The sequence below is a fragment of the Tenrec ecaudatus genome, chromosome 13 (assembly GCF_050624435.1).
Source record: "Tenrec ecaudatus isolate mTenEca1 chromosome 13, mTenEca1.hap1, whole genome shotgun sequence".
NCBI classification, from domain to species: domain Eukaryota; kingdom Metazoa; phylum Chordata; class Mammalia; order Afrosoricida; family Tenrecidae; genus Tenrec; species Tenrec ecaudatus.
In genome coordinates this window covers 52,007,921-52,031,154 of record NC_134542.1, presented here as the reverse complement: position 1 = coordinate 52,031,154, position 23,234 = coordinate 52,007,921, and the positions used below count along the sequence as shown (strand labels likewise).

The following is a 23,234-nucleotide window of genomic DNA, read 5'->3' as shown; positions in this document are numbered from 1 at the left end:
CAGATACCATAAAAATTTACTCTAAAAAAGAAGAGTTGGACGACATTGGTGTTTTGTCAGTTGCACTAATTCCACATGTGGAAGGTTCTGGATCATCTGGTTTATCCCTGGGCACGATGATGGAATCGCTAATATGACAGTGAGAGTTGTTTCCATGATCCTTTTCTTTGTTCTACCTACATTTCAAGGTAACACGTCACTGCTCCCCTAATCTGCCTGTTGACTTCAGCAAAGCACAATATGGCTAAGTTTGAGATAATTATTTTTTGGGGAAAAAATATCCCAAACCACTATTCAGTTCAAGTAGGATTGAAAAATCCACACAATACACTTATACTTTCAGTCTTATTAAGAAGCCCTGGTGGTAAAGTGGGCTTCATACTGAGCTGCCAACCACAAGGTCAGTGGTTTGAACCCATCGGTCACGCCACAGGGCAAAGAGGAGGCTGTCTGCTCCTGTAAAGCTTTAAAGACCTGAAAACCCAAAGGGGGCAGTTCTACCCTGTTCTCTAGGGTCACTCTGAGTCAGAAATGACTCAATTGCAGTGAGTTGGATTCTGTTGTTTATCTGTCTAATTTATTACATGCTTGAACACACAATTCACAATGTAGGGAAGCTACTTCTCTGAAGCAAAGCTTACTCATCTGACATGCCTTTCATTCATTCAGTATTTTACTGGTTGTTTGCTGACGGTCTGGCAAAGTGCTAGACATTGGGAATATAAAGGAAAATGATCGAGGTTCGGGTCCTGAAAGCCTCTGTCCAGTGTTGTCCGTGTATGGTGAGACACCACAGTAAGCCCGGGATTCCTTACTTTAATGCGGCTATGCCTTCATCCAGTCCCAAAGCTATGTCTACCTAAGCCACCAAAACAGGTACCCTGGAGGTACTGTGTGTAACCATTCGCATGCAAGCCAAAAACTTTGCTGTTCGCTCCCTCCTGCCACTCCTCAGAAGATGAGACGACGTGCTTCCTCAGGTTTACAGTTTTGGAAACCCTCAGGCAATTTCTGTCCCACAAGGTCAGAACAGATTTGATGGCAGGAGATCTGGTTTGGGGGTTACAACCACCGCAACGACAGCGACCCTACAGGACAACGTCGACCTGTGGCATAGGAAGAGGTTTCCAGACTGGGAGCGTTACTGAAGCCAACAGCCACGTCTTTCTCCCAGGGAATGGCTCCTGAGGTGAAACAGCTGGTCTTTTGGCTTGCAGCATGTAACCTGGGCTTTGTGTGTACCGAATTCATCGATGAGGTATTGATCAGAAATCACGCAGCTTCAGCTAGTACACTGGGCTGACGTTTCGACTACTCCATGAATCTGAAACGACAACTGGTGATTCTCTCCCTGCCAGTCCGGTCGAAGCAGCTCAGTTTGAACTTGTCTGTAAGAGGCTGCGCTAGCATGCTGGAAGTTTATAATTAAGTCACTCTCTGTGTGGGCTCGCGTGGGGGAGGGAAACCATTCCTCACCGCGTCTGCGCCGGCCGGCCAGCTTTTAAAGTCGCAGGAGCACGGGAGCCGCGGCGGGGTTTCGGCGAGCCCAGGGGACGAGGCGCCCCGCAGCGCTCCCCAGGACCTGGGCGCACGGGCGCCTGCCCACATCTGACCCCGCCACCTCCCGTTGGGTCTGAGGCCGTGGTCTGGAAGAGCGGCCACCTTCTGGGGGGCGGGGGGGTCCTGCGAGTCCCGGGGCCACGGCACCGCGCCCGGAGCTCGGGACGGGCGGTGGCAGCTCGCGCGGAAGTGGGCTGGGCTCGCCGGAGCGGGAGGCCGAGTCCCCAGCCCCACTTCCTCTTTCGGAGGAAGCCCCGCCCCCGACGCCCCGCCCCGTCCCGACGCCCCGCCCCCGACGCCCCCTCCCCGGGCCCGCCCCGCCCAGCCCCGCCCAGCCCCGGGCCGGGCTCTGAGCCGCTCACCCGGCAGTCCCCGGCCGAGACGCGCGCCTGACTGGCGGAGAGGGAGCGAGGCGAGGGCCGCCCGCACTGCCGCCCCCGCCGCCCCGCTTCCCGGCGGCCGCCCCGAAGCTCGGCTCTTGGTGTGTCCGCGTTGTCGCTGCCTCGCCGGGGCCAGGGCGGCCGGCAAGTTTGGGCGCGCCGCGGAGGCGGGCGGGCGGCGGGCACACAGCGCCCGGGCGGGGTGGCCGCTGCTCCGGGCTCGGCGCCCCGCGCGCACTCCGACCATGGCCTCCCCGGCGCGGAGGCGGCCGCGCCTCTGCCCTCGCTGCCTCCTACTCCCCTTGCCCGCACTTTTGCTGCCCCTGTGCGCCGCCTTCAACCTGGACGTGGACGGTCCTGCCGAATACTCTGGCCCCGAAGGAAGTTACTTCGGCTTCGCGGTGGATTTCTTCGTGCCCAGCGCGTCCTCGTAAGTAGCCGCTCTCAGAAGAGGAGTCGCCCCGTTCCCTCAAGGCGCGCACCCAACCCAGCGCTTCCCGGCGGGGGGGGGGGGTCGCCCGGGGGTGCGAGTGGGGGTGGGGGCGTGCCGGCGTTTGGGTCCGTGGATGTAACCCAGGGAGGTGAACTCCTGGGTCCCTACTCCTCCTGCTTTAAAATTCGGGGTAGGGGTACAGGGAGAGTTTTGTGACACTCTTAGGCTCAACATTCGAAATTTGGGACCATTGGTAAAACAAAGGCTGGTTCAGCCCCGTTGGGCGCAGCCGGTGCGCGTGCCTGGGACGTGGTCAATTTCATGTCCCCACTTGTGCTCCCGTACCAGTTATCCTTTCCTGGGGTCTCCCTGTTCCACGTCTCCACTCCCGATTCTAGCTCTTCCTAAGCAAACCCTCCCCCACCCGTCCTTCTCCCTCGCAGTCCGAGTCTCCTCACTTAGCGCATTTCCAGGCAGCCTGATGACTAAAATGACCCTACTGTAGTAAAGTACATTGTGTCTTATCTCCAGAACAGTCAGACCCGCGCACACTTGAGGTTGAATAGTAAAAATGAATGTGTCATCTGTTCTTTTTATTCGGATTCACTGTGTAGGTCATTGTTCAGAAAGAACTAGAGTGTTCGTTGAGTTTTCTCACTCGCCGCAGGTCGTTTGAATACTGCAGCTCTTTTTTGAATGCCGCAGCGCTTATGAATCCAGTTGTATTTTCTGATTGTCAGCGTTCCGTGGCTCAAGGATCATCAGATTCTGTAACACGTAGTGTCATTATTGGATTAAAAGTTGTCGCCGACTGCACCGGACGCTGACATCACACTCAACACCCCCACCCCCATCGATATTAACGGTAGAAAACCGATTTAATGAGTATTTAAACCATGCGTATCTTCTGATACCTGTATTCTGATATTCAAATCTTGTTTCCAGATCTGTTCTTAGGCTTCTTTCTCAGTTCTTAGAAAATGCAACAACGTGGGTTTTTTTGTTTCTATTTTTTGATTTATATTTTTAAAGTCTTCCTCATTTTAAGGCTTTCTACTGTTTTTGAAGCTTTCTACTCCCAAATCCAATATTCTTAGAAACACAAAGGGGAACTCTGTCTACCCTGTCCTATGGGTCTCTGTGAGTTAGAATTGACTTTATGGGAGGGAGTACATACATGGTATAGTATTGATGTTCAGTACTTTCTTAGGCCCATTTTTCCAATACTTGCATGCCGAATTTGAGGGCGGTCTAAGTATTTCTCCATGGCTGATAGAGCAACTTTGAAGTTGCTGATAGAGCAACTTTTTCTGAATGTCCCTGAATAGCATTCATTTTGGTGACAGCTTTTACAGCGATACATAGTTGGATGGATGCAGTAATGGAAACAAGATATTATTTTAATGTAGCAACCTCAATTTTTGTTTGTTTCCAGTCTCAGTATTTTTCAGATTTTCTAAAAATGATAGCATAATCATTAACTTTAGGCAACATTTACTAAGTTCTCTTTAGATTTAATCGTTTTAGTCATCCTTGCTTCAAAATATTTTCAAGTTTATGCTTTATGGTATGGAGGACTTTAATTGTTTACAACGGTGTTCTTTCAAATTAAATTTATGCACAGGTTAAAATATTTTGAAAAGTCAACACTTAGAGACTTCTTCAAAGTCTATCTAGTGTTTTGCAAATGATACTGTTAATTTTTATGGAGATCCAGCTTCACATCGGATGGATCTTAAGGGGAAACTGTGAAATTGAAGGAAAGAAATTAAGAAACAGACAAAAGTTTTGGGGTACTCACCTCCACCATAGCTTCAGGAACCAGGTCCGAGCAGAGAGAGTGTTGTCTTATCATCATCATCTTATACACTCATGGGGTTTGCAAGGCCCTCAAATTACAGGTGACCACATGTGTAACGAAGTGGGCTAAACCCTAACCATAAAGGTCCCGAGTTTATTGGAGGAGCAACAACACCAGTGCTGGGGGCACTTGTAAGGGGAGTGAGAGTTCCCTGAGCAGGGAAAGGAGTTAAAACTGCTGGCCAGATAGCAATCAGCCATGTGCTTGTAAGAGGTAACTTTAAGGTAGCACTATTATGGGAGAATACTGTAGGAATCAGTCTTGGTTATGAGAATGTAACTGGGACTCATTTCTAGCCCACAAGTGTGAACACCTCCTTTCACCCAGAATCCTGGCCTTCCAGGATTCAAAGAATCCATCCCATTACACTCTTGCCAGTCTTCTGTTTCCCACACTTCCCCACAGTTCTCTAAGTGTAAAGAAGCATTATAAGCTGCATTACAGTTTAGGTGTTATTTCCATGGGCAATGCAGTAATATTGGACTGTTGACAGGAGCTATTTGCTTATTGTTGGTTACAAGGCAAAGTGGCTAACCTTTGAGTAGTCTTTATAGTCATTGAATATACTATGACCTTACATGTTTGTATGGCCTCACAAATGAGCCTTTAATAATAAGTAAAACTGAACTAGATTTGATTTCATACAATATTTTAAAATTAATCAGGCTACTTTGTAACTCTACAGCCTAACTTGAAAATAAAAAAGTAACTCTACAGTCTAACTTGAAAAGAAAAATAGTGACAGAGTTTTAAAAAGTCAATGTTTAGCACTTTTACTTACTGAGCCCTTCAAATTTAACAAAAACAACAAAACAAAGAAAACCCATTCAAACAAACAAACAAACAAAAAAAACTGAGCTCCCTGCCCTTGAGTTCTCTATAGGCCAGGATAGAATTGCCCTGTGTGTTTCCAAGACTACATTGTCAGTCAGTACAGTAGAAGCCTCATCTTTCTCGCTAGGAGCACCTGGTGGGTCCAAACTGCAGACCTGTGGTTTGCAGCCCAACAGATAAACCCACTACATCTCCATGCCTCTTTCAAATTTAACAGATTAATATAAACATTTTGCTTAGTTTTGTAAAATGGTACTCATAAGTTGCAAAACACTGGCATAAAAAAGGTACAAGAAGATATCATTTATAATGTTGCCTTCTGGATTTTATGTTATTGATATCATTAACTTCCAGGGGGAAGAGGATCTATATCAGCAGTTCTCAACCTATTGGTTGAGACCCTTTTGGGGTTTGAACGACCCTTTCACAGAGGTCACCTAAGACCATTGGAAAACACATAAATATTTCACAATGTATAATTATACATTGTTTCGTGATTAATCTCACTGTTTTAATTATGTTCAATTTGAAACAATGAAAATACATCCTGCATATCAGATATGTACATTATGATTCATAACAGTAGCAAAATTGCAGTTATGAAGTAGCAATGAAAATCAGTTTATGGTTGGGGGTCACCACAACATGAGGAACTGTATGAAAGTTGCAACATTAGGAAGGTTGAGAACCACTAATGTCTACAGTTAAAATAGGCTGGGTTGCTAGCTGCAAAGTCAGCAGTTTAAAACCACCAGCTGCACTGTGGGGTTTCTGATGAGGCTTTCTATGCCCATAAGTAATGACAGCCTGAGAAACTCACAGGGGGCAGTTCTACCCTGTCCTACAGGCTTGCTATGAGTTGGAATAGACTCGATGGCAGTGAGTTTGCTTTTTTGGTTTTGAAGGAAGATTGAGGAGCCTTAGTAGCTAGTAGGTTAAGCATCCTACTGTTAACCGCAAGGTTGGTCTTTGTTCTCTGCTCCCATGAGGATCTACAAAACTCAGTGAAGTTGCTATGAGCTGTATCGGACTCCATGGCAGGGAATTTCTGGTATGGAGTAGCTCTACTCCCCATTGGGTCTTTGCGAGTCAGAATCCAGGAAATCGCAGTGGGGTTGGATACTGTTTTGATGGAAGATTAGCCTGGATCAATGAGGAAGCAGCAGGTAGGCATTGGACTTCTGCTACTGCTTCCAATTCAAATTTGTGTCCAAATACCTTGGGAAAACGACATAATCATTTTATGTCTATTTTCTTATAGAATGTAAAGCAGCCTATGCAGACTATAAATTAAAGTCATGCTTGTGAGAAATGATTGGTAAAATTTAAAATTTCATCCCAGATTTAATGACAATAATAGCTTACATTGGCAAACCTAATTTACAATTTATAAGAATTTACACTTACAATATTCTAGAGCAAAAACATCGGGGAAGTAGGGAAGCAGATAAAATGATTACTTTTACAGATGAGGAACCTGAGGCACAAACAAGATTGCAGTCTTTAGTTGATTGGCAGGTTAGTGGGCAAGAAAAATCAAAAGGCAAGGTGTGCAGCCTATGAGATCACAAGGCATCGGAGGGATCAGGTATCAGGAATCAAAGACCAAAAAAAAAAAATCATATCATTGTGAATGAGGGGGGACCCAGGGCCCATCTGTGGGAAATTGGACATCCCCTTGCAGAAGGGCTGCGGGGAGGAGACGAGCCAGTCAGGGTGCAGTATAGCAATGATGAAACATATGATATTCCTCTAGTTCTTGAATGAGCCCTCCCCCTACTATCATGTTCCCAATTCTTACAAATCCCGCTGTACTGGAGGATGTACACTGGCACAGATAGGAACTGGAAACACAGGGAATCCAGGACAGATGAACCTCTCAGGACCAGTGGTGAGAGTGGCGATACCGGGAGGGTGGAGGGAAGGTGAGGGAGAAAGGGAGAATAGATTGCAAAGATCTACATGTAACCTCCTCCCTGGGGGACAGACAGCGGAGAAGTGGGTGAAGGGAGACGTCGGATGGTGTAAGACATGACAAAATAATAATAACTTATAAATTATCAAGGGTTATAGGAGAGGGCAGAGTGGGGAGGGAGGGGAAAAATGAGGCACTGATACCAAGGGCTCAAGTAGAAAGCAAATGTTTTGAGAATGATGATGGCAACATATGTACAAATGTGCTTGCCACAATGGATGTGTATATGGATTGTGATAAGAGTTGTACGAGCCCCCAATAACATGATTTTTAAAAAAAGGCATGGTGTGAAGTTCAAAGTCAGGTTAATTTTTATATCTGACAGTTTAGGTTTTAAAGGAAATTATTGGACAATTTTCAACTTCTTATAATATAGTTACATTAAACATTATAATGAGTAACACTGAAGAGGGAGAGGACATTAAATGAATTACAAGGCTTGCACTGCCCTATTAAACACGAATACAAAACCTTATTTATGAAGGGGGAAGTGCAGAGTGGAGACCCAAGGCCCAAGTGTCGACCAATGGAGATCCCCTCATAGAGAGGTTTAGGAGAGGAGATGGGTTAATTAGGGTGTGAGATAGTATCGATGAAGAACACAGCTTTCCCCCGGATCCTGGATGCTTCCTCCCCCCAACTACCATGATCCGAATTCTACCTTGCAGGGCTGGATAGGACAGAGGCTGTACACTGGTGCATATGAGGGTTGGAGGTACAGGGAATCCAGGGTGGATGATACCTTCAGGACCAAGGGTGTGAGGGACGATGCTGGGAGAGTGGAGGGTGAGTGGGTTGGAAAGGGGGAACTGATTACAAGGATCCACATGTGACCTCTTCCCTGGGAGAGGGACAGCAGAGAAGGGGGGAAGGGAGACTCCGGATAGGGCAAGATATGACAAAACAACGATGTATAAATTACCAAGGGCATATGAGGGAGGGGGGAATGGGGAGGGAGGAGGGGAAAAAAGAGGACCTGATGCAAGGGGCTTAAGTGGAGAGCAAATGCCTTGAGAATGATTGGGGCAGGGAATGTTTGGATGTGCTTTATACAATTGATGTATGTATATGTATGGATTGTGGTAAGAGTTGTATGAGTCCCTAATAAAATGTAAAAGAAGAAGAAAAAAAAAAACCTTATTTATTCTCTACAACCCCCTTTATCAGGCAGTCACTCTAGTCTGTGTGTTCCCAGGACCTCATGACAAGCTGGTATTAGGCTTTAGTGACAATAGGTCCCTAAGAATATTCCATGACTCTCAGGCCTGCCAACCTTTAATAAAACTTTTGCTTTAGCTGTGCCTTACTTATATCTTAAAGTAGAACTCTGACTCACTACTTCAACAGCCTAAGTTTTTTCTCCTTTACTGTGTAGTGAGTTGTACCTTGGACTGCTAACTGCAAGGTCATTTGTTCAAACTGGCTTTCTGTTCCTGGAAACTCAAAGGGGGCAGTTCTGTTCTACTTTGTAGGATTTCAGTGAGTCTAGAGCAGTGGTTTTCAACCTTCCTAATGCCGTGACCTTTTCATACAGTTCCTTATGTTGTGGTGACCCCCCTCCCCCTTAAAATTATTTTCTTAGCTACTTCATAACTGTAATTTTGCTACTGTTAGGAATTGGGGTTGTTACCCACAGGTTGAGAACCGCTGGTCTAGATGGTACTGGGTGAGAGCCTCTTTTAGAGGAGCTCTGGTAGTGCAGTGGGTTAAGTGTTGGATTGCTAACCAGAGGATCTGTCACCAGCTGCTCTGTGAGGCGGTCATCTTCCTCAAGAGTGTGCATCTTGAGCGACCCTCCTGAGCATTTCTCCTCTGTCTCACAGACTCACTAGAGGGTCACCATGCGTTGGAATTGAATTGATTGCCCTGGCTCTTGTTGTTGTTGTTAACCCCTTTTACTTCAGTTCGAGAAAAATGATCTCAGTTTTGCCAAAAAATATGAGTGACACCTCCCGCTGCCTATTAATGGCACCATCATTTTCTCTGTTGCCCTAGAAACAATTTTGTATTTCTCTTCATTTTCTATTTTTCTTTGTCTTTTCTGTACTCCCCCAATATTAGTCACCGATGAAAGTCCTAGAAATTCTTAATATTTCTTGCCTTCATCTCTGCTCTTTACTTTTATTTGCCCTTTGTCACTGAATTGCCGCCACCTCATGGCAAACGCATGGTGTCAGCGTAGAGCTGTGCTCCTTTGGGTCTCCGATTTGGGGGGAGGGAGTTGGTTTACATGCCTTTCTTCTGAGACACCTCAAGATGAACTTAACGCCTCTTGACTTTTGCTTAACAGCTGAGCCCAGTAACTATTTGCATTATCCAGCAACTCCCTATTTCCATTGTTGTTAACTGCTGTTCATTTAATCACTCATTCCTGCCAATCACATGTGCAGCAATGGTTATCCCCCCCCCCCACCACGGGCATGATCCTGTGTCATCTCTGTGACTGGTTGTGAGTAGGAATGGTTATAATTATTTTTAAAACTACTGTTTTTTGAGCAAGCTTACACAGTAGATTTGGCACCTATTCAATAGAGTAGAACTACCCGATAGGTGTTCCAAAGCTGTAACCTTTAGAGATATATGATCACCACGAGTCAGAAGAGAGCTTAATGGCACACAACAATGGAAGTAGAGGGGCCTTGAGATTCAGTGGTAGAATTGAACCTCTTACAAGGGGACCCAGGTGTGGTTTTCAGTTCACTTTATGTGCTGTCACTGGAGGGGCGTGTGGTGCTGAGCAGGTTTTGGTGGAGCTTCCAGACTAAGAGGACCTACGAATATGGGCCCGGAAATTGAATTCCTAAAGGCAGTTAGGGAAAAGCCAATGAATCGGGCCAGCGAAACAGGGTCCCTGGTGGCACTGCTGGGTAAGTGTTGGACTGCTAACCACAAGACTTGCAGCTCGAACCTACCAGGTGCTCCTCGGGAGAAAGACCAAGCTCTCTGCTCCTGTGAAGCTTTACTGCCTCACAAACCCTGTATAAGATCCCCATGAATCCACATTGACATGATAGTGGGTCTTTGTGTGCGTGCGTGTGTGTGTAATATTTAGAGGCGATCATTAGGTCTTTTCTCCTGTGGAGTAGAGTGGCTGTGGGTTTGAACCACTGACCTTTGGGTGGTAGTGGAGTGCTGAATTGTGCTACAAGGGCTCCTTTCCTTGTATTCGTGCCCCACACCTTTCCCATCAAATTGATGTAGATTCATACTTACCCCATTGCATAGAGTAGAACTGCCCCACAGGGTTTCCAACGATAGAATTATACTGACACATCTTTCTCCCGAGGGGAGGCTGCTGGATTTGAACAGCTAACCTTTCTGTTAGTGGCAGAGCGCTTGAACCCCTGTGCCTCCTGGGTCCCTCCTTACTTCAGTTGCTCTCCTTTCTTTAACCCAAGTTGCCCCAAGTGTGGTCTGTGACACCCAGGTTTCTGTCCCTCCTCCCTTCACTTGGCTCTTAGACCTGTGAAATCTCTTGCATGTTTTTCACCAGTTTCATCGTTCTCTTCGATTGATCTCTTTGAGCCCGGCATTCTGCCGCTAAAATGCCCTGAACAATGCTTTCACAGCCAGAAGTCCGAACTACGTAAGGTCCTTTGCAGTGTGTCCCAATTTGTCCATTTTAAACTTCCTGTCTCATTTCTCTTTCACCACTGTAACCATCCTTTACAAAATGTCACCAGCTCATGTTTATGAATTTATCTGTAACCCTGGCAGTACTGTTGATTTATTTTTTATTCTTGTGGCATATATATGTACAGATTATAATCATGTAATTTAGGAAGTAAATTTTTTTACATTTACAGATTATATGTTGATTACTCCTCCTTGGTACCAAAGATTTATAAGGACATTCATTATAAAAAAGGGAAAACTTAGCAGAATTTATAGTTGCTGCTTCTGTTTGTTTCATATTATTGTTGATTTTAGCAGCTTGTAAAAAATTAAAAGTAAATCTGAAACAGATTATAGCTTTAACAATCAGTGCTATTTTGTACACATTTCTATATATGTGTATAATAATTTTTCAGAGTTCCTTTTGGTTAAAGTTCATCGGCCAACCCAGACTAAGCTAAATATATTAAGCATGCTTTATCTTGGAAATGTCAGTGCTGAAAGGGACCAAATAGCTTAGTTCATTTGGAAGGTTTGAAAAATGCACTTGTCATAGTTTGGCAAGTTGTCCCTTCCCGGTAGTCAAGGTCACATTCACTGAAGCAGCTGCCTGTAAATTACAGGTATATTTTGATAGGATATACTTCTGAATGGCATTATCTCAGTTTATTTCTCTGATCTGTTTTTCCTCTGCCTTTCCCTCTTCCCCTCTACCTCCCTTCACTTCTTTCTCACTTTCTTTCCTTCCTTCTACCCCTCCCTTGTGTCTTGTCTTCTGCTCTTTCTTTCCCTCTGTCCTTTCCCCGTCACCCACTCTTTCTCCTCCGCGCTTCTTCCAACCCCCACACGCATGTGTGTGTGTGTGTTGTGTGACATTAGTAGTCTGATCTTGGATATTAGTCCTAAATGTGGGGTCATTTCAAATAATGGGATGGGGATTCTGATAATATTCTTGGGCCAAATTTTTAGAAGGAGATGAATCTGTCAGGAGAAAGATGCAAGCATATGAAACTAAGTTAACTTCAGATTTTCACTGCTAGTCATTGACATTTTTCATCACTGCACCTATGTGTGCTCTCCATCTTCACTATTGTCAAGAAATAGTACAAGCTGACTATTTTAAAATTCACAGTTGTGCAATTTATTAGAGAATTAAAAAAACATTTTATTGGGGGCTCATAAAACTCTTTATCACCACCATCCATTGTGTCAAGCACATTTGTACATATGTTGCCATCATCATTTTCAGAACATTTTCTTGGCATCAGCTCCTCATCTTTTTCCCTCCCTCCCCATCCTCTTTCCCTCACGAACCCTTGATAATTTATATATATTGTTTTCATGTCTTCCACTGACTGATGTCTTCCTTCACCCACTTTTCTATTGTCCGTCCCCCTGGGAGAGGGTTATATAAAGATCATTGTGATTGGCCTCTGCTCCCCCCCCCTTCCCCTCCTGATATCACTACTCTCATTTTGGGTGCTAAGGGGATTCCCTGTGTTTCAGCTCTTATCTGTACCAGTGTACATGCTCTGATCTAGTCAGGTTTGTAAGGTAGAATTGGGGTCATGATAGTGGGAGGAGGAAGCATTAAAGAATTAGAGGAAAGTTGTATGTTTCATCGGTGCCATACTGTACCTTGACTGGCTCGTCACTTCTTTGTGGCCCTTCTGTAAGGGGATGTCCAATTGTCTACAGATGGGCTTTGGGTCTCCACTCTGCACTCCCACTCATTCACATTGATAGAATTTTTTGTTCTGGGTCTTCTGATGCCTGGTCCTTGATCTCATCGACACCTCTTGATCACACAGGCTGATGTGTTTTTTCCATGCGGGCTCTGTTGCTTCTCAAAAAGATGGCTGCGTGTTTATCTAAAAAGCCTTTAAGACTCCAGACCAAGCCAACCATTTTTGTACTTGTCCTTTTCTTTTTCTTGTAATTTATACTTGCGTTTATTAGTTGTATGTCTTGTTGTTATATGTCTTGAGTTGATTCCAACAGTCTGACCTGGTGGAACGGACTCCAAGTGCACTAGAAGTCGACATTTTTGTCCATTTGGGAAGTTTACGGACATCCAGAATGCTGTTGGTTATCAATTGACATTTCACCTTTTTGAAACGAGTAAACTACTCGTACACTTAGGTTTTACCCTAGCGGTGTCCTTGTAAGCTCTGTTCAACATTCCAACAGTTTCTTCTACATTTTTCCAGAGCAGGAAACAAAATTTCAGAGACACACACTATTCTCTTAAGTCAGCATCATAAAAAACAAGGTTCGGGCAAAACTGCTTTTAGGAAAAAAATTCACTGTGACCAGAGAACCTTCCCAGGCAACACCACTGGGTGCACTAACTCAGAGTGAGTTGCTCGATGCTCACCTAGCGGGGAAAATGTGTACTACAAAAGCTCTGCTCTATCCAACTCAATTCTGTTTTTTGGGGGGTGCCCCCCTCTTATGCCCACTGACAGTGCTTATTCCAAAGAAAAGTGATCCAGCAGAATGTGGACATTGTTGAACAATATTATTAACATATTTGCTTAAGATAATTTAAAAGCAGATGCAGACTGTACCACAAGAAAACTATCAGACATTCCAGCCAGCTTCAGAAAGAATGTGGCATGAGGAATATCATTGTTGATGTCAGATGGGCCTTGGCTGAAAACATGGAATACCAGAAAAATGTTTACGTGTGTGTGTTTTAACTTGTGTTTTATTGACATTGCAAAGGCATTTGAATTGTGAGTCATAACAAACTATAGATACTTGGAGAAGAATGGGAGGTCCAGAACAATTGTGCTTATTTGGAACATGTACATAGATCACAGAGGCAGTTATTCAGCGAGAAAAAAGGATGCTGACTGATTTGGAGTTAGGAAAGGTGTCTTAGGGTTGTATCCTTTCAGCATATTTGTGTTATGCAGGATTCTCTAGAGAAGAAACAAAATCAGGACGCTTATTTTATATATATGTTTATATAGCAAGAGGGAATAAAATAGCTAGTTAGCCCACATAGCAGCCCACACAGTTCAACTCACTTTCAGGGAACAGTTAACATTCTGAAAATCCTTCAAGTCCTGCCACCTGTTGGTCCTAGGTCAAGGAAGCAGACAGTGGAATCTACCCTCAGGCAAGACAAGCCCACAGGATGCAGACTGCAGGGTGGGGTGGCAACCGAGGGAAGCTGAGAAGTTGAGTGAGGCCTAGCAGAAGCCAGTAGTGCAGGAGCTTGGCGAAGTCGTCTGTTGGATCCTCAAGAAGTGTGGTGAAGCAGGTCTCAGTGGAACCACAAGTGATGCATACTGAGCAAGGCTTAGCACAATGGCACAGCACGCAGTTGAGGCAAAGGACTAGCTCAGGCAACAGAGCACTGGTGTGATCACCAGGGAGAAAGGCAGGGTGGTGGCAGTGCAAAGTATTATCTTCGTTGCTCTCCAGTCAAGGTGTGACCTGTTTAAACTCCATCAACATGTTCCCATGTAGGCCTGGTTGACCCAGTAAACCTAACTGTCACAGTCCACTCCTTGCCGACCTGATACTAGTACACAATTCTTTAGCCATGTATACTTTCCAGACTTTAATTAACTTATGTTACACCCAAGAAAATGTAGCTAGCATACATATTCTTAAAAACACACAAGGGAAAGATTTTCAATAAGCACATATAAAGAAGAAATACTGAAAATCACAAACCTCACTTTTGGAATTGATCATGTGGTTGTAACTGATAGGTAGAACTACCTTCTTCCACTACCCATTCTGTATTTCCTTTGCCCTTGACCAGCGCCTCAGCTGGCTGTGGTTCTTTGCCTGCTGAGGTGACCCAAACCTTCATTCCTGAGGGTCTGTCTGGGTCATTAGACATCCTGTCAGGATTGGGTTGCTGTAGTTTACCAATTTAGTGGTCTGTACTGTTTTCATAATTTTCTCACATTGCATCTGAACTCTCCTTTGCCCTTTATTTTGCACATTTATTTAGTTGTTACTTATACAACGCTCTAAGATATTCTTATTTGTCTGGGGCTGTTTTCTTCTCTAGCTCTGTTTTTCTGTTTTCAAAGTAATATTTTGTTTAAATTAGTGTTCACTATTTTTTTTTGCGGGGGGGGGGGGGGTTCTAATAGCCATTGCAATGGCCACACAGAACTCACAAAATTCATGAAGAGGTTTAGTAAGGAAGTAAGTTGCAATGCCAGTAAGAAATGCCCAGGGGTGAATGGTTTATTGGATGTGTTATAAAGTTCTGTCAAGTTTGCTGATAAATACAACCAATCTTTTGTAAGCCTCAATTTGAAGGCATTCAATTTAAAATCTGTGGGTCACAAAGGGGCCACACTGAAAGTCTAAGGCATAGTTGTAGTGGGGGTGGGGTGGGGTCAGGGTGGGGGAGGCCTGAGACCGCTCCATCCCAGACTGCAGGAATAGCAACATGAACCTATGGGAAACTCCCCTTTGTAACATGAATGTGGCTCCGTCATGATCCCTATTACTCTGGTGGCTATCTCTATGTTGATGGCTTTTAATTAAAAAAAAATTCTATTTTGTTTCATTGTTATTATTTTGTTTGTGTTTTTCGGTGTTGATCTGTATAAGAAAAGCAGGATGGGCAATGTTATGGAGGCAGTAGCCGGGGTGACAGTTCCTGGGGGAAATGGGAGGGCAGAAGGGGAGTGAGGTGAGTTGGCAACCAATGATAGGCAAGTATAATAGTAGGGTAAGAGGGAAAAACCCCACAAAACCCAATATGTATATTCATATGCATATATATATATTATCCATGAATATGTGTATATTTGTTTATATATATGTGCAACAAGGAAGCAGATGGACTTTGGGCCTCTGTTTAAAGCTTTCCTCTGTACAAGAATGGTTTGTTCTAATACTATGGCACTGTGTGATACCCAGCTTCCTGACATGATCGCTGAAGGCAAAATGGGAGCATAAGCAAATGTGAAGAAAGCTGAGGGTGTCCGGCTATCAAAGGCTATAGCTTGGCAGGGAAGCAACAAAGCCTACATGGAAGAAGCACACCAGCCTGTGTGATCACGAGATGTCGCTGGGAATAGGTATCAGTGTTCAAAAAAACACACATCCAAATTGATATGAAGGGGACTGGATTTAGTGATGACACAAAGACTACCAGCAAGACAATTGGGCACCCCCTCTTAGAATGGCCCCACAGAACAGAGGATAAATCCAGTGTGCGCTGTGGCATTGATGATGACCCCTCTGAGACACTGACCAGGAGTAAGGGTTCCCTGAGTGCTCGGAAGTGAGGGACTGTGGGGAGGGGTGGAAGTGGGGGAGAGGGGAGTTGATAGTATTGATCATTGTATAGCCCCACCCAATTGGATTGAACCACAGAACTGTATGGGAAGGGAAGGGATATATTGGAATCAGTAAGCTATATCAGTAAAAATATTATTCGAGGAAACATATACAAAGAAAGAAAGAAAAACATCTGTGGGACAGTAAACCTAGTTCCCTGAATTAAGTACCTGAAGCACCTCACTCCAGTAAAGCTCAGCATGTAGGCATTCAGCCCCACATCCATGGGTCAGCAGGTTCAACTTCCCATAAGTGCCTAGAGCAGTGCTTCTCCACCTTCCTAATGCCCAGAACCTTTAACATAGTTCCTCATGTTGTGGTGATACCCAATCATAAAATTATTTTTATTGTTACTTCACAATGGTAATTTTGCTACTGTTATTAATTGGGCAACCCCAGTGAAAGGATCATTCGACCTCCAAAGGGGTCACGACCCACAGGTTGAGAACTGCTAGCCTATAGGCACCCCATTCCGAAAGCCAGCCTCCTGCACAAGAGCACTCATCTTAACTTGTCCCATGATTGGGAAGGCCATCCACTCGGTTCCATGCTTTAGCTTCTGGTTCTGCTGCTGCTCTTCTGATGTAGCTCTCATCTGGATCCAGGAGGTTCCCTGAGAAGGAATACTCCATTCCTGGCTCTTGCTGATAATAAAATCCTTCTTGCCTCTCTGAGAGAGCTCATTTTATACACAGCAGGGTGCCACTCCGGGAATCCTGTTTGCAATTACTCACAGGTTAATCTTACCAATATCTTCCTTGACCTTCTTGCAGGAAGAGGTCATTTGGTGGGAGTTAGAGACTGGCCAGAAGAACCACATTAAATAATTCGCTGCCCCTGTAATACTTGGAAAGCTTATTTAAGAATCATTTTGTCATTTTTAGAGGAAGAATTTTATTCCTCAGCTCTTCTCCCTTTAACCTAGAATTTAGAAATGGATAATGCTCACACATTTATATTATCCCTCCATTTCTGTAGCATTTAACCAGTGTACACATGAAGGTACACTCATGAAAACTTGGGGAGCATCAATATTAGTGCACGTAGTTACCATCATTTCATATCTGTGATAGGCAAATCGTCTCATGAGAAGCAGCAGCCCCGGCCCAGGTCTTATGCCAACAACTCCAACCTCTCTGCTGCCAGTTAGGAGACTTTTCCTACTGGGCCCGTTTCTCTCTCTTTGTTGAAGGCGGATTCTGTTAATAACTTTCCAGATCTTTCTGTGTTACCTTGCCAAATAAAGAAAGGATGAGAAACCCAAAATTAGGTGCCATGTGGGTGAAATGTGTTACATAAGAAAATTATTTTGAGGATAATTTAAAACTTCATTAAATATTTAATATGCATGACTCCTGCCTTCTGGAGAGATCTGGGGATAGTGGAAAAGACTTACTTATACAAGACTATTTTAAGACTGTTTGAGACCTCTAACTCTGGGGTTTATGTGCTACCCAGCCTCCAATTTAACAAACTTTCTTGACTCCTTATGAAGTGGCAGTCATAAAGATGAATTAGAGTCCCTATATACACGGAACCAACTTATAGTAAAGTGAGAAAGACATCTTTGCAAAATGGTTTTCTGTAAAGGTTCTATAAAGTTCATCTGATGGCACCCAGAAACAAGTTTCGCTTATAAGTTTCTAGGCAAATTCTGAGCAACAACTGTCCTGTCCTGATCTTCTGGATCCTGGCCAGTTTCTTTGTAAATTATGTTACTTTGTGAACCAGGTTGGCTCTGGAAGAAGAGCTGGGATTACATGAAGGGAGCGGTACAGTGCTGCTCTTTTCCTCACGGGAGGTGGGTGTTCTCTTACTCATAATCCGTATATTTTAGCTCATAAAACTTTCTTCCCGAATGAGAACAAAGTTGATTTCCATCCGAAAGTTATGTTGCTGAGATGAGAGAGCACCAGCACTGGTTGACTGGTGCCAAATATGACCGCATACAGCTTTATTAAACAGGGTGTGGGCTGGTTGGGATTTTTGCCTTTTACTTTGTCATTTTGGACTTAAATGCTGGAAAGTAGGCTCAGTGTAGCTTTTGTCTATTCTTTTTGAGAATTGCAGAGACTACCCCAGAATTGACCTGAGTGGGATAATGAATTATGTACTGGGGTGCTAATGATAAGGTCAGCAGTTCAAACCCACTTGATGCTCTTTGGCAAAAGACAAGGCTTTCTATTCCCATAAGGAACCACAGTTTCACAAACCTATACGGACAATTCTGCTCTGCCCTATAAGGTTGATATGAGTCGGAATTGACTCAGTGGCAGTGAGTTGAGTGACCCTAGAATTAATGAAATCAAAATTGGTAAATAAAAGTTAACATGGGTAATTTCCTACTTAAGATGTAGAGTTTGCCCATTGTTTCACATGAAGTTCACCTTCACAAGCATTTTTAAATGTTTCCTTTGCTAGAAAAAAATAAAGCGATGCAGTGTTTAATGATGGTCAGGTAACAATGAGGGCTTAAGATGTCGGTGTCCTGTGTTTTTCTCCCATTATATTTTAGTTAGTTTTTCTTGGTCTCTTGATATATCAGGAGAGATATTAGGAAACCTCGTGGGTGTTGAGTTGAGTTGGGCTACTAACTGAATAGTCAGCAGTCCAAAACCACCCGCTGCTCTGGGGAAGAAAGATGAGGTGTTCTGCTCTTGTGTAGAATTCCAGTCTTTTAAAGCCAGAGAGGCAGTTCTACCCCATCTGATAGGGTTAAGAGTCAGAATCAACTCAGTGGCAGGGCAGTGAGATCAGTTTATCAGGAGAAACCCATCCCTGGAGAAAGATATGCTTGGCACAGTAGAGAGTCAGCAGAAAAGAGGAAGGCCCTCCATGAGATGAATGACACGGTGGCTGTAACAGTCGGGCTCAAGCTTGGCAGCAGTTGGGCGGATGACACAGGAATGGGCAGTGCTTTGTTCTGTTTTATAGGGTCAGTATCAGTCGGAACCAACTCAAAGGCAACTAATAATAGTATTTCTTTCTCTTGTCTTTGAGTCAATTCTCCTTCCCCCATTTCCAAATAATCTCTTTATTAGACTGTCATCCTTTTGCTTAAAACAAATGAAAAACTAAGATTCATGTTGAACTTGGATAAAATCCCCAAAGCTTACCCCAAAGCTTCCTCTCCTATTCTAGCCTCACCTCTTTCCTTGCTGCTCTTAAAAAAGACTGCACCTCTTTCCTACTACTTTATAGCACAGGTTACAGCATGCGTCCTACGGCCTCTTCTTCACACCTTCCTACCTTTCGCCCCTCTCCTTGGCTCTTGTTGGTCTGCACCATCCTGTCTATTCTCACTTCTAGTTTCTTCACACCTTCCTACCTTTTCCCCTCTCCTTGGCTCTTGTTGGTCTGCATCATCCTGTCATCAATTCTCACTTCTGGCAACAGTGCCATGTGTAACAGCCACACCTCCCAGCCCTGTGGCATCCCGCACCCTCACTGCTCTGAGTCCATTGTTGCTGCCAAGTGTGGAACATCTCCTTGAGGGTCTTGCTCTCTTACACTGACCCTGCACTTTGACTACACAGGGCATATAGCCCCAGGGCGGGTTCCCTCTGCTAACTCACCTGTTGTAAGGAGACTTTGAATCCATTCAAGTCCCAATGACCCTGGGCCCTGTGTACAACCGAAAGAAAAGCCACCTGGTGGTCCTGCTCCATCTTCACCATTGTTCTTATGTTTGAGCTCAGTGTTGCAGCCACTGTGTACTCCATCTTGTAAAGACTCTTCCTCTTTCACTGTCTTGCTACTTTACCAAGTGTGATATCCTTTTCCAAGGACTGATACTATAAAATGAAGCCATCTTGTTACCGAGGAGTCCCATGGCATATACCTTTTGATCTTGTTTTAACTATTGTGTCCTTTGAGATAACATCCCCTAATTTCTTTATCTGAGGAAGGTTTCTCTTCTCCATGCCTTAAAGACAACTTCCTTAGAGAAACTGCCTTTTGTCTAAAGAAAGTCCTTCCTCTCTGTCACTTAGAGATAACACCTTTATCTGAAATCGAGCCCCTCAAAGAATCTCTTTGTCAACTCTTGCTTGTTTCCTTTCCAGCACTAGTAACAGTGATTTTTTTTCTTTAGTCCTCCCCTCCCCCATTTTCTCTCTCAATAGAATGTAAATTCCAACAGAGACCTTGGTTGTTTTATTCCTGCTGTTGTCTATAGTGCCTAGTTGATGTTTTATGTAGAGGGGGCATCAGTCTATATTTTATATTTTGAATGAATAGAAACATTGAAAGAAAATATTTTTTTTACTTAAAAAAAAAGAGATCTCTTATTACTTTGCTCTTAGTTAATTTTACCCTGATAAGAAGTCGTATAGTGGTTTTCCACCAGGAATGGATTTTGATTAAACTATTAAAGCTAAGTTTATTTTATCTTAATTTAGTTAATAAACTTATTTATTGTTATTTCAAAAAATCGGACAAGAGTCCTGATGGAACAGTTTGAACTCTCCTTGGGAGCAGTATGCGGCCATCTTCTTCCACAAGGATCACAGCATTTGAATCCCAGTCGGCAGTTCTACTCTGTCCTACAGTGTCGATGTGAGTTGGAGTTGACTCAGTGGCGCAGGGTTTGTTCTAAAAGAAGATCTGTTTTCTGAGAGGGAAATGATAATATGTGGAACCACCACACTTTAGAATATGGTAAAAAACAATTTCCCCTCGGCATATTGGAAAGAGGTGATCAGCGAGCCTGTGACTGGCTCACGAGTTGGAAGTGACTCCATGGCAGTGAGTCGTACAGAGTATGCAAACTGGGAGGAAAAGCATTTGTCATGACGTAGTTATTCCTAATGTGCATTGCTCGTCACCGTCAGCCTGCTTGTTTATTATTTAATGGCTCCCTTGTTTCCGCCGCTCTCAATATGCTTCCTTTATCAAAGCCAAGAAAATTGGCCCCCGAGCCCTATATTGTTTTCCATTGCTCTCTCCTTTGTCCATACCTGTGTTGGACAGTCTTATGACACATGTACCAACTTATTGTGTGGTTGATTATGCGGAGGCTCTTTAGTTATATTTCAATGCTTTCTCCTATACTATGTACTGAGGGGCTCTGGCAATTTGGAGAAGAGGACCTTTGATTTTGCTATTTTAAATATATATATATATATATATATACTACAGAACACACACGCAGGTACACAATAACAACAACAGCAAAAGTCAGGAGCCAAATAAAACTTCTCTGACTCACCAGAATAAGTTTTAATTTGTTTCTTGTGGGGTAATTGACATACAGCCAACTTCACATTTTTAAAATACAAAATTTAACCAGCATAATTTTTAAGTGGCATAAAATGCTCACATGACCATATACAGTGTTATTGAGATGAACAAGCCACACCAGGTAACATGTGTAAGCTAGTATACCATGTGAGTAATGAAGACTATGCTCTCCAAGAATGGTTTTATAAAGGTAATATTTGTGGGTAATATCGAGAGCATAGCAGCCCTTCATAAGTCATAAGATATTATTATAGTTTATGCCATTTAAAATATTTTCTCCCGTTTTTATCTTTTAGTCGGATGTCTCTTCTGGTGGGAGCCCCCAAAGCAAACACGACTCAGCCTGGGATTGTAGAAGGAGGGCAAGTTCTCAAATGCGACTGGTCCTCTACCCGCCGGTGCCAGCCAATTGAATTTGATTCAACAGGTAAATGTTTATGCATTAGTCATTTTCCTTCACTTGTACGATTTGATTGTGTTGAACTGTAGTTTAAAATGTAACAATTTAATAAAATGTATACAAGTATTTTGTGCACCCAAAAATGAGCTATGATTTTTCCCTACTATTGCACATCATATAAAAGGCATTAAAATGCATTGGGTTCCTATTTATTCAGTTAGCTTCTACATCTGATAAGTGTCCATCTGTGGAAATTTCAGGAAGATCAATTAAGAGGTTGCTGTATCTTTTCTGAGAAGAGAGAGCACATACATACAGTAAGATTTTTCTTATCATGTCACTCATTAGCTGCTGTGTATGATCAACTCCTAGTTAGGAATGCATCCTAATCTTAGATAGTGCTAACTCAAACCTTTTGGTTAGGGACCTTTTGCATCCAAGTAGGATTGAATGATTTAAAACAATAATGCAAAATTTCTTGAGAAAATAATGTGTTAAGGCTCTGATAATATTAGGATTTTTTTCCATAAAAACAAAGTCCTATTGTCAATGTGGGTTGTAGTAGTATGGAAAAAAATAGCTCAAAGTAGCTGAAGAATCAACTTTATACTGGGAAATCCTAAAATATACTTTACTCTGTACACATTTGTACATTGTGTAAACGTCGGTCAGGTGTTTGGCTGCTGACTACAAGGCCGGCAGTTGAAACCTGCTAGCCACACTTGGGAAGAAAGATGCAGCTGACTGCTCCTGTAAAAACCTATAGCCCTGGAAACCCAATATATGGTGACTATGAGTTGTGATGGACTGTGTGGCAGTGCTTGGCAATACATGAGGCTTCAAAAAGTTCCTGGAAAAACAGAATTAAGGAAGAACATGCTTATCATTTCTCAAACTGAAAGAATGGGCAAAGAAAGAAATCCAAGGCTTGAGTTACAATGTTGGAAGAAATCTATGGGTAGGCGTGACCATACTAAGAGCGTACAGGTTGCTATGACTGTGAGGATGACTCAGGACGGGGAGTTGCCAGGAGCCAGAATCAGCTCCATGATGACACCTAACAGCAACATGGGCACCATACTGAAGCAACACAAGAAGATGGAGGAATGCAGAGAATCACTGTACCCCAAAGAATTAGTTGGTGCTCAGCCACTTCAAGAGGTAGCATATGATCCAGAACTGATGGTGCTGAAGGAAGAAGTCCAAAGGGCACTGAAGACATTGACTAAAAACAAGGCTTTAGGAAACAACAGATTTCCATTTGCTATGTTCCAAAAAACTAACGTAATACTTGAAGTTCTGACATGTATGCCAAGAAACTTGGAAGACAGCTACCTGGCCAAGGGACTGGAAGAGATCCATTATTGTGCACATTCCAAAAAAAAGGTGATTTAGCAGAATGTGAACATTATGAAACCAAAACATTTATGTTGAATAAACGCAATGAACATTTTGTTGATAATTCAAAAATGGCCACAGCTGTGCATCTAGAGGAAAGTCAAGTTGAATTAAGAAAGTCAGCCTGCTTTTATATACCAAAAAACAGAAATACACATAACAGAGGGTCAGGAAAGCTACCAACAGTAACAAAATGTCACCGAGATAAATCC

The 23,234-nt window shown here is 43.4% G+C and overlaps 1 protein-coding gene across 1 annotated transcript in view; it reads left to right on the top strand.

Moving 5' to 3' along the window:
• The first annotated feature begins 1,924 nt into the window (after positions 1–1,924).
• The window catches only part of ITGAV (integrin subunit alpha V), a 105,830-nt gene continuing 84,520 nt past the window's right edge, over positions 1,925–23,234 (top strand). The window contains exons 1-2 of the mRNA XM_075529823.1: positions 1,925–2,370; positions 21,521–21,651. Of these exons, the coding sequence (XP_075385938.1) occupies positions 2,186–2,370; positions 21,521–21,651 (316 nt within the window). The 5' untranslated portion in view covers positions 1,925–2,185. The remainder of the gene's footprint in view (positions 2,371–21,520; positions 21,652–23,234) is intronic.